This window comes from Vanellus vanellus (assembly GCF_965231255.1).
Source record: "Vanellus vanellus genome assembly, chromosome: 28".
Taxonomy (NCBI): domain Eukaryota; kingdom Metazoa; phylum Chordata; class Aves; order Charadriiformes; family Charadriidae; genus Vanellus; species Vanellus vanellus.
The window spans coordinates 982,559-994,330 of record NC_138933.1 but is presented as its reverse complement, the minus strand read 5'-3'; the positions used below and the strand labels follow the sequence as shown (position 1 = coordinate 994,330).

Below are 11,772 nucleotides of genomic sequence, written 5' to 3'. Positions count from 1 at the left end.
CAATACAACCATGCTCCCTGATGGATGAGTTGAGGTTAGCCCATGCCGGCCCTTGAGGGATCATGGTTGGGAAGAGGTGGGGAAATATGTGGCAGAGCTGAACTTTCCCAACATCCTCCGGTGGCAAAACAGGTTGAGGAGGTTCCTTCCTGCTCACCTCAGTGCACTGCGCTCCGAACCAGAACGGGAAAATAGCAGTTTTTAAACCAGCCTCCAGAACGATGGTGAGTTAGGTCTGGATTATTTTCCCGACGCGGTGTTGAGGGCTGCCCCGCGAGCGGCTGAGCTGGGCAGCGGAGGGATGTGGATGGAGATGGGCTCAGGGACGATTGCGATGCCCCTTTGAAAACAGTGGGGCTGTGCCACGGTTCAGAGGCAGCGTGATGATGCCCTTGGAGGCAGGATGGGCACTCACCTATTCCAGTCTGGTCACTCCCATGCCTTCGGGTGTACTGGTCAGGACGTACAACACGGTCCAGGACTGGGAACCAGTGGGAGCCGGGTATGGCCCAGGCTGTGGGAGGATGGAAAGCTCTCTCTCCTGCCGGATACACCAAAACACCATCGTCTGGGAACATCTTCCACTGGGATGCACTGAACTGGCCCTGCTCTGGGCAGGGAAGAGGCTGGTGACCACACCAGGTGTGGGTTGAGCTCCCCGTTGGCGTTATCTGGGGCCGTGGAGGCTCCCTGGAGGAGGGCAGCCCCACGCAGGGTGGGGATGGACCAGCTCTGGACTTGCCCCAGGAGTGAGACCACACTGGGGTAGCCCACAAAACCTGCTCCCTGGGCAGCCTCAACGCTGGAGCCTGGCTTGTGGTTACTTCTAAGGGTTTCCGTGTGCTGCTGGAGGACCTGGAGGCTTCAACCGAGGCTGGTCTGTGCCGTAAGGGGGGGGCACAGCCTCCAGAGACAGCGGCTGAGGAAAGAGAGATCATTACCTCCAATTAACCGGGGAGCAGAAAGTTGCCCCCAATTAGCACCAGTCGTATGGGAGCACGTGGCCCATCGAGGGACCAAGCTGTGGCTCTGACCACCAGCTCTCATCTCTAACAGACCTGCGGGTCTCCAGGTGGGCAAAGACCCCACTGAGAAGCTTTCCCCATCTTCCTCAACCACCCCCGGGGGTCACGCACGTGAGGAGTGGAGCAACACCGGGATACTGGATTTACCAGCTCTGCTCCCGCTCCAGGCAGCCTATAATTAAGCCGTGCACATAATGAGTTTTGGCAAAGTTTGGGTGCAGCTTGCCTGTGAAGTCCTCGGTGGCATCACGCTCCTCCCTCCCCTCCGCGCTCCCAGAGGACCCACATATAGCAGGGAACGCCGGGCAGCGCCGTCATTCCCAACCTGCTCTCCGGGACGCGCCGGACCTCCCAGCCTGCCGTCTCCGGGGACGATGAAGACCTGGATCCTCCTTGTTGGGGCAGGAATCGCCCTGGGCTGCGTGTCTGGCAGTGAGTAATGGAGCCTTGCTTTGGCAGAGGGGCTAAACCAGCCGGTGTGTCTGATGGTAAGGGGCCAACGAGGGGTTGAAGGCGGACGGTGCTGAGGGCGCTGCTGTAAGCCAGGAGCTCGGCTGCACTGGGGCAGCTGGTTCCTCGCGAGGTTGGATCCAGCAGAGCTTTGGAGCATGCCGGAGGGCTCCCTCGAGCTCGGGGGGACTGGGCTGGTGATGACGGTGGTTTATCCCTCGCTTTGACAGGTTGAGGCTTCCCCCGGTCTTTGCCTCGTCCACCAGTTGCTGCCGGCTGTGCTTTGGTCGTGCAAGTCCACCTTTCTCTGGCTCCTCCATCCTCCCACCCTGGGTGTGGACCAAGGGAAATATTTTTCTAATATCTTATCCACAATTTCCCCGCCGCCGCTGGAGGTGAGCGGAGGCGCCGGTCAGATGCAACGCAAAACGCGACACGGAGTCGGGTGTTTTGCCCTCCACGACTCTGCGGTCGTTGTGAGAGGAGACAGGCTTGGCGAGGTGATAAAGAAGAGCTCTGTCTTGAAGGCAGATGCTGCAACAAGGAGTGGCTTGTGGGCACCAGCTTTTGGCTCTGGGTTGACCGGGATCCTGCAGGTGACGAGGTACCTTCGTTGCCATCGTCTTGCACAAAATGTGAGCTGCGATGTCTTTGCAAGAAGGGAGTTGCGTCACTTCGGACGCTGCCAGCGGGCTGGCACCTGATGTTTCAGAAGAGGATGACTCCCCTCAGGACTGATGGTGAGAAGTTTTGCAAGGCCGGGGCAGGAGAGGAGCTTCTGTCGCAAACCAGCCGCCGGGCTGCCCGGCCAGCAGGAGGGTTTTGCTGTGGTCCCGTCTTCTTTAGCGCAAGTGCCAAGTTATTCCTGCTTGAAGGAACAACTGGGTCTACTGTGGCCGGCAAGCTGGGCGGCTTCACTGGCGTGTGTCATGGTCCATCCTTGGCAGACGCTTCGCACCGGAGCTGTCGGAGCGTCACCCTGACGGACCCATCTGAGCTGCAACACCTCCACCGTGTTATAACTTCGCTTATCCTCAGCTGGGCAAGACGGCGGCGGGAGATTTGGCCTGATTATCTCCCGGACAGCTTGCACCCAGGGTGGTAGGTGGTTTCGGGGGCCAGGAGCACGTAAATAAATATTTGGGGGAGCTCAGACCATCAATAGCTCGTTTGTTGCGGGTTAATTTGTCCTTCGAATGGCCCCTTTTAGAGGTAGGGTTGGTCTTGGGGCTGTGTTTGCGCGGCGCAGCGAGGTCCTGAGTCGGGCCAGGGACTCGTGGAGGCTGCTGTGACACCAGCCGTAACTCCTGGCCGTGCGCTAAAGGGAGCTGAGCGCCGCTGGGAGGGCTCCGTCACGTCTCGGATGTTTCCCCACACCTTGGCGAACGGAGCTGCTCAGGAAATAGCCTGCGTTTTCTCCGCCAAGGTTCTTTTGGCAGAAACGAAAATGAGGTTGTTCTCCCCCAAAAAGCGGCGCTCGAGGAGGGACGGATCCGGCTGAAGGGCTAAAAAATGAGAAAGAAATATTTGTCTGGCTTTGTGCAGCCAGAAAACATCTCCTGGCTGGACCAGCTGAATACGAATGGAGTCGCTGAGCGCGGATGCGTCGTGCTGAGCACCGCCGGCCGTGTCCTCCTGCTCCGGCCACCATCCTTCGGCTGCAGCCTTGCCAGCTCTCCCAGCAGCCCTTCTCTCCCCAAAAGCTCCAGTAGCCCCTCTAAACTTGACGGTGACGAGTGGCCGACCGCTCTGCAGCTATTTAGGCTCGTGCCCGCATGACAAGGAGCGAACCCCCTCCGGCAGCTCTCCCCCCCTGCCCTCCTCGCGCTCCCCCCACACGGGGAGAAGCCCCCTCGGCACCCAGCAGCGGGAAACAGGGCGATGCTGAGCCTCCCCCGCGGGGCTCCCGGCCTCGGCTGAGTCACTGCACAGCCCAGTATCGGTGCTTTGCTGTGACACGCTCCGGCAGCACGTGCCCCAGGACCAGGAACGTGTCAGCAGTGACTTATATGTGGGGCAGTTTCTGGCTTGCAAAATCCCTCCGGGTCTGCTGCTGGAAAACGAGCCTGGATGCATGATTCAGGCTGACTTATCCCGACCGCCTCCGTGGGAGCAAGAGGGATGCCGTCCTGGGGACAGAGATCTCAGCTGCCAACGCCATCAGAGCTCCAGACCCGGCTGCCATGGGCTGGCGAGACCGGGGTGTCTGGACACCAGGAGCATCACTCACCACCTAAACCATGGGACGCCCCTTCCCTCTGCAGCCCTTCCCAGTTGTCCCTGCACCGGTACGAGCGAAAAGGGGACTCAGGTAGCACTAAGGGCAGATGGTATCTCGAGCAACCCCTTCCTACTAACGACCGTCTTGCTATAAAGTGGATTTGCAGAAAAGGCCCTGGTGGCAAGAAGTCAAATGGGAGTCCCAACAGTCAACCAGCCTGGGCTGGGATGGCCGGTGGGGCGAAGAGGTCGTTCCTCTCTCATCAGCACATGTGGGACCTTGATTACGTGATTCTGAAAGGCACGAATAATTTGGGTGAAATGCCAGACAACAGAGCAAGCAGCACGGTTGCAGAGAGAAGCCAGCAAGCGTGACACCTGGACGTCACTCTCATCACTGCTGTGTCAGCGTTTGCCCTGAGGGAGCATTTCGCCAGCTGGAGTTCAAGGAGGTGGTTAAGATGTTGCGTGATTGCAGGTTTGCAAGGGAAAGCAACAGCCTTTCCTCCAGGGATCCCTTTACAGGCTGGCAGCTTGGTTGGGACATGGCTTCTCAGCACGTCCTTGGAGATGGTCACCTGCGCGATCGCAGCCCAGAAGGCCAACCGCATCCCGGGCTGCATCAGAAGAAGCTGATGGAGCTGACCTCTTCTCCCTGGCGACAAGTGATAGGACAAGAGGAAATGGGTTCAAGTTATGTCAGGGCAGGTTTAGATTGGATATTAGGAAGCATTTTTTCACTGAAAGGGTTATTAAACATTGGAATAAGCTGCCCAGGGAGGTGGTGGATTCACCATCCCTGGAGGTGTTTAAGAAAAGGGTAGATGAGGTGCTTAGGGACATGGTTTAGGAGTGGTGGTGTTTTTATCAGGGTAGGTTAACGGTTGGACTTGATGATCTTAAAGGTCCTTTCCAACCTCACTGATTCTATGATTCTATGATTCTAAGTGTGGCCAGCAGGGTGAGGGGGGGGGATTCTGCCCCTCTCCTCTGCTCTGCTCTGGGGAGACCCCACCTGGAGTACTGCCTCCAGCTCTGGGGCCACCAACATAAGGACATGGATGTGTTGGAGCGGGGCCAGAGGAGGCCCCGGAGATGCTGGGAGGGCTGGAGCCCCTCTGCTGGGAGGACAGGCTGGGAGAGGTGGGGGGGTCAGCCTGGAGAAGAGAAGGCTGCGGGGAGACCTCAGAGCCCCTTCCAGTGCCTAAAGGGGCTCCAGGAGAGCTGGGGGGGGACTCTGGGTCAGGGAGGGGAGCCATGGGATGAGGGGGAATGGTTTTACACCAAAAGAGGGGAGATTGAGGTGAGATATTGGGGAGAAATTGTTGGCTGTGAGGGTGGTGAGCCCCTGGAGCAGGTTGCCCCGAGAAGCTGTGGCTGCCCCATCCCTGGAGGTGTTCAAGGCCGGGTTGGACGGGGCTGGGAGCAACCTGGGCTGGGGGGAGGTGTCCCTGCCCAGGGCAGGGGGTGGAAGGAGATGATCTTCAAGGTCCCTTCCAACCCAAGCCATTCTATGATTCCTGGCTGGAGCAAAGGGATGCCGGCAAAGCCGTGCCCAGGCTGCGTGCTGTCCCACTCCTCCCATCAGGAGCTGACGGGCACCACAGATGATAAGGCATCTTCTCTAAGCGCGCAGTCTCTGGGCTGTCTTTTAGCACAAACCCAACGTCTTGGTCCCCTACAGCCCCTCTCGACGGCAAACGTCCATCGTCCTTCTGACACATGGCACTTGCACTACTCAAAGCACAGCTTGAGTTGCTGCGTTATTTTTAGCTTTGCCACCGTATGTAATAAAGCACATGCTCGACGACAAATTTGTCATATAAATAGCTCAGGAAGGAGTTCCCGGTTTTCCCGGCATTGCAGAAAGAGCGACGGTCGGGTTGCAAATAAGAGTGTCTGGAATGTGGCACCACTCCTCCGGCCCAGAGGCGGTGGGACCCGGGGCGCTGCTGCTGAGCCTGGCGTTAAATGTCAGTGAATCAGAAGGAGCAATTGACGGTGGGGAGCCAAGAATGTGTTTCCTGGTGTGAAATGGCCCTGACGCGGTGAACGTCCACGGCCGAAGAGGAGTGACCCACGGAGATGTGCAGCCCGAGGATTCAGCCGGTCAAAATGTCATCCCTAAACGCTGACAAAGGATCCCAAATAGCTCCGGGGTAGGAGCCTGGTCCTTCAGGTTCTCCCAGGAGGGGAGCGTGGGCAGAAGGAAGGATGCTCCCGGGTCGTGGGCTGGCTGGGGCAGGGTGGTCGGTCCATCCTGGGGACCACACTGTTGTTTTTCTCCCCCAAAGACCTGTACACGGCCCCTGACTCCTGCGAGGGACGCTGCGGGGAGCCCTACAGCCGGGAGGACGAGTGCCACTGCAACGCCGAGTGCGAGAGGTACCACAACTGCTGTGAGGATTACCACAGGCACTGCCGAGAGGGTGAGCATCCCCCGCTGCCCGGGGGGGAGGCTTTTGGGGGGGCTGCTCTCCCCCAGAGCCCATCTGTGGGGTGCAAAGGGGTTGGTTGCGAGCGCGTGTGGCCTGTGTTGATGTGCGTTTGTGTGTGTGGTCCTGGGCAGCCCCCAGCCCGCGTCTCCATCACCCTGAGCTCCTTCTCCTTTCGGCTCCGTGCAGGTGGAGAATGGGCGGAGGAGGCAGCTCGCACCCGCGGTGAGTAGCTCTGCTTCTGAGAAAGGGCCATAAACCACCATCCCAGGCTCACCCCGCGTGCTGTGGGGCCACTCGCTCCTCTGCCGCCCGCGGCTCTTTGGGGGTCGATGGCACTGGGGTGTCACGCTGGTCTCTGGCCATGTCCCTGCCTGTACCGCCCCATCGCCCACCGCTCCAAGCCACGGCGGTCACAGAATCAGAGAATTGCTGAGGTTGGAAGGGACCTTTAAGACCATCAAGTCCACCCATGAACCTCCCCTGACAAAACCACTTCGAAACCCGTGTCCCCAGGTACCACCTCCACCCTTTAAACACCTCCAGGGATGGCCAATCCACCCCCTCCCTGGGCAGCCTCTTCCAAGGTTTGATAACCCTTTCAGTGAAAAACATTGTCCTAATATCCAATCTAAACCTCCCCTGGCATAACTTGAACCCATTTCCGCTCGTCCCATCCCTTGTCACCAGGGAGAAGAGCTCAGCCCCCACCTCTCTCCCCCCTCCTTCCAGAGAGCTGTAGGGAGCGAGAAGGTCTCCCCTCAGCCCCCTCTTCTCCAGGCTGAACACCCCCAGCTCCCTAGGTCGTTCCTCATCAGACGTGTCCTCCAGACACGTTCCTCATCAGACGTGTCCTCCAGACCCCTCACCAGCTCCGTTGCCCTTCTCTGGACACGCTCCGACACCTCAATGTCCTTCTTGTAGTGAGGGACCCAAACCCGAGCACAGCACTGGAGGTGGGGTCTCACCAGTGCCCAGTACAGGGGGACAATCACTTCCCTACTCCTGCTTGCCACGCTATTCCCGATACAGGCCAGGATGCCGGTGGCCTTCTTGGCCACCTAGGCACACTGCCGGCTCATGTTCAGCCGCTGTCCACCAACACCCCCAGGTGGACACGCTCCAACACCTCAATGTCGTTGTAGTGAGCCCAAACCTGAGCACAGCACTGGAGGTGGGGTCTCACCCGTTCAGGGGGCTGATGCTGAGCGGACGGTGCAGCGAGAGCCCCGGCATCGCCTGCCTGTTTGCCGGCACCTTCTCCAGAGCCGGGGGAAGCAGGCGGGCACAGAGCAGCCAGACGCAGGGGCGAGCTGGTGTTTGCATCCCCCGATCACCAAAAATGTGGGAGGTAGAGGTGTTGGAAGGAGCAGCATCACGCCTGGGAGACAGGGACCGATGCTTCCTAGCTCATCCCGTGCTTAATGGAAGGCTCCCATGCCTGCAGCCCGCTGGCCAGCTCTTGTCCCCAGGGCGTGAGGTTGGTGCAGGTTGGGACGCCCCCTGCCATCCCGGCACCCCTGGACCTGCTGTGCCGAGCGCCCGGCTCTCACCGTGTCCCGGGATCGTGACACCCGTGCATGGCCCTCGCTTCGCCGTGGGCGGCTACGCTGCAGCCCTGCGAGGCACTGCCGGCTCTTGCCAGCCTCCTGCCTCTCCTTGCAGAGGGTTTCTCCAGCAGCCGCGATGCCATCACCGACGAGGACCTCCTGCACATCTCGGAGCAGCTTTACAAGGCGGATCACAACAAAGCCCGGCCGACCGACATCGCCATTAACCCCCAGTACCAGACCTCCCCCGACGAGACGGGTGACCAGGAAGACCGGTCCCCACAGCCGTGAGTGCGCACCAGCATCCTCGGGAGGTGGCCAGGGGCCACCACGGCAGAGATCAGCCAGCCAGGAAGGGTTCAGGGCTGGTTTTGGAGGCTGAGTGCAGGATCCGCTCTCTCCTAGGCTCTACAAATACGTCAACGAGGAGCTCTTCACCAAACCCACCTACGCAAGCTTCATTAAACTGCTGGACAACTACCAGAAGGCCACTGGCAGGGAGGAGGACGTGACGGCGGAGGAGCTGAGGGAACAGGACAACTTCCTCAAGGAGGTGATGAAAACCGAGCTCATGAAGAAACTCTTCGCCTTCCTCCACAAAAAAAGTGAGTGCGGGGCAGGGCAGAGCTGAGCAGGGGGAATGGGGTCCCTGCAGGTTGGGCACCCCAAAAGGTAAAGCCCCAGTTGGGTGGGAGATGACCCGGGAGGCTGCAGACTGGAGGAGCACAGGAGAAGGTTCTCCGGAGCTGCCAGGACGTGGGGGAATTGAGCCGGGCAAAGCTGAGGGAGAGGACTGGGACAGGGCTGGGGGAGCCCCAGCTCTACCTCTCCCCGTGCTCCCATCCCGGAACGCCGCTCCCACCTCCTGCCCCTCCTCACCACCTTCCCTGCAGACCGCTACGGCTCCGAGCAGGAGTTCATCGCCGATTTGAAGGAGATGTGGTTCGGCCTCTACTCCAGAGGCAACGGCGAGCAGGACTCCAGCGGCTTCGAACACGTCTTCTCAGGTAGAGCCCGCGCTGGTGGGACGGGGGGCGCCGGCCAGCGCCGGACTGGGGGGCTCACCCCACGGTCTCGCTTGTGTTTAGGGGAGGTGAAAAAGGGGAAAGTGTCTGGATTTCACAACTGGATTCGCTTCTACCTCCTTGAAAAGCAGGGCATCGTCAACTACTTCAGCCACAACTTCAACGGGCCAGTAAGTGATCCCACGGCGTCCACGGCCGGTGCCACCGCACCAGCCGGCGGCATCCCGAATGAGCCGCATCCCAAGTGGGGCGAATGAGAAGCTCCGGAGATGTTCACCCTGCCACTTCCCCTCTGCCTCCATGTGTGAGCCCTGGGATGGAGGCAGGGTGGGAAGGTCCAGAAAAGATGATGCGATGGGAAAAAGGGGCTTCACAGCATCCCAGACTGGGGAGGGTTGGGAGGGCCCTCTGGAGCTCCCCCAGTCCCACCCCCCACCAGAGCAGGGGTACCTCCAGCAGTGGCACAGGACACCTCCAGGCGGGTTTGGGATGGCTCCAGAGTGGGAGACTCCCCCCCTCTCTGGGCAGCTGTGCCAGTGCTCTGCCGCCCGCACAGGAGAGAAGTCCCTCCTCAGGTTGAGATGGAACTTCCTATGGTCACGTTTGTGCCTGTTCCCTCTTGTCCTGTCACTGGGCACCGCTGGAAAAAGACTGTTCCCATCCCCCGGCACCCTCCCTTGAAGGATTGATAAGCGTTGATAAGATCCCCCCTCAGTCTTCTCTTCTCCAGACTGAAAAGCCCCAATTCCCTCAGCCTTTCCTCACCAGAGAGATGCTCCGGTCCCCTCATCATCTCCGCAGCCCTTTGCTGGACCCTCTCCAGCAGTTCCCGGTCCTTCTTGACCCGGGGAGCCCCGAACTGGACACAATCGTGTCCAAACCATAAGTGAGAGGTTTGAGGTTGGGGGGACCTCTGTCCGGTGGCCCCTGGGACCAGCTGAAAGCTGCTCTGGATCTCTCCCTGGCGAGGGCGCGAGGATGCCCGGCTTCATACGTAGATGGGCTTTGCTTGAATTCCCTGCCCTGCTGCACCCGGAGCCAAGCTGCACCGAGGTTCTGATCCCCAAATCTCCTTTTTCCAGTGGGACACCTACCCCGACGTGCTGGGGCTGCAGTTCAGCTGGGACGGCTTTTACAAGGAGGTGGGCTCTGCCTTCATCGGCTCCAGCCCCGAGTTCGAATTTGGCCTCTACACGTTGTGCTTCATCGCGCGTCCTGGGAGGGCGTAAGTACCCTATCTGTCTGCATCCGTCTGTCTGTCCCTGGAGCCAGCAGTGCCCTCCTGAGCCTGACCAACAGCTGGGTTGGTCCCCGAGCCCCGCACAGCTCCGGGGAGCGCTGGGGATGGAGCAGCACTGGTGTGGGGATGCTGAGAGCATCCTGGAGCTGTGACTGTGGGGCTCAGGGATGGAGCAACACTGGTGTGGGGACACCGAGGGTACCCCAGTGATGGGATTGTGGGGCTCAGGGATGGAGTGGTACTGGTGCGGGGACACCGAGGGTACCCCAGCAATGCGATTGTGGGGCTCAGAAATGAAGCAGCACTGGTGTGGGGACACCGAGGGTACCCCAGTGATGTGATTGTGGGGCTCAGGGATGGAGTGGTACTGGTGCGGGGACACCGAGGGTACCCCAGCAATGCGATTGTGGGGCTCAGAAATGAAGCAGCACTGGTGTGGGGACACCGAGGGTACCCCAGTGATGCGATTGTGGGGCTCAGGGATGGAGCAGCGCTGGTGCGGGGACACCGAGGGTACCCCAGTGATGCGATTGTGGGGCTCAGGGATGGAGTGGTACTGGTGCGGGGACACCGAGGGTACCCCAGCAATGCGATTGTGGGGCTCAGAAATGAAGCAGCACTGGTGTGGGGACACCGAGGGTACACCAGTGATGCGATTGTGGGGCTCAGGGATGGAGCAGCGCTGGTGCGGGGACACCGAGGGTACCCCAGTGATGCGATTGTGGGGCTCAGGGATGGAGTGGTGCTGGTGTGGGGACACCGAGGGCACCCCAGCGATGGGATCGTGGAGCTCAGGGATGGAGCAGCGCTGGTGTGGGGACACTGAGGGTACCCCAGTGATGGGATTGTGGGGCTCAGGGATGGAGCAGCGCTGGTGCGGGGACACCAAGAGCATCGCAGAGTGGAGCAGGGCTATGACACAGGCTGTGTCCCCACAGATGTCACCTGAGCCTGGGTGGCTACAGCCTCAGCATCCAGACCTACACCTGGACCAAATCCACCTACGGTGACGGCAAGAAGTACATCGCCACCGCCTACGTGATCTCCTCCTGAGGCTGGGAGGAAGGGGGGGGTGACCACAGCCCCGCTCTGGGGCCCTGGGCTGCCCCACGCCAGGGGCTCGCGGCACTGGGCAGGACTGGTCCTGCTGTGGGAGGCGGATGGCCGCGCCGCAGGACCCGCACGGAGTCCCGGAGGCAGCGGGGCAGGACGGCGGTGGCCGTGCCCTGCGTGGAGGCAGCGAGTGGACGGAGGCAGCAGCCGTGGCACCCCCCAGTCCCATCGATGTCACGTTCCCCAGTGGCAGCGGGAGAGCTGCTGGTGTGGAAGGGAGGGACGCGCCGTGGAAAGTAATACCCCCGCGGGAAATAAATAAAATAAATACTGACCCTGGACGGAGGAGTGTGCGATTCCTCGGCGCAGGAGCTGCCCCTCGCCGTGCTGCTCGCCCTCTGCCCCATCGGCAGCTCCCCCTCCCCACCATTTCTGTGTCCCCCAGGGACAGGGCAGGTACTGGCCCGGAGTGGGTGTTGGGACCCCCGGGTGCTGTCAGGGCCGCATCCAGCCCATGGAACGGGGGGCACTGCGCACCCTTTCCCTCCTGCTGCAGCCTCCAGACCCGGAGCTCCCCAGTATGGCCAATGTCGGGGGGCCATGGGGCAAAGCCTGTGCCTGCGGTGATGAACCCCCCACCCCTTCCAGGAGCCCTGTCTGAGGATGGGGGAAATGGGGGGGGGGGGCTGCATCCCCTTCCCTGCAGGAGCTGGTCCCACAGCTCACTCCAGCCTGGCCCCACAGGAGGGTACCCCAGCGGGGAGCTGGCTTTTT

General features: G+C 60.7%; 1 protein-coding gene across 1 annotated transcript; it reads left to right on the top strand.

Annotated features, from left to right (window-relative positions):
* Positions 1-1,399: 1,399 nt before the first annotated feature.
* On the top strand, positions 1,400-10,998 carry ENDOU (endonuclease, poly(U) specific; the record flags this gene model as incomplete). The annotated part of the gene is made up of 9 exons (XM_082496358.1): positions 1,400-1,457; positions 5,990-6,124; positions 6,320-6,355; positions 7,796-7,967; positions 8,086-8,285; positions 8,574-8,687; positions 8,769-8,875; positions 9,788-9,930; positions 10,884-10,998. The coding sequence occupies 9 exons, from the start codon at positions 1,400-1,402 to the stop codon at positions 10,996-10,998; spliced, it is 1,080 nt and encodes a 359-aa protein (XP_082352484.1).
* Positions 10,999-11,772: the final 774 nt, after the last annotated feature.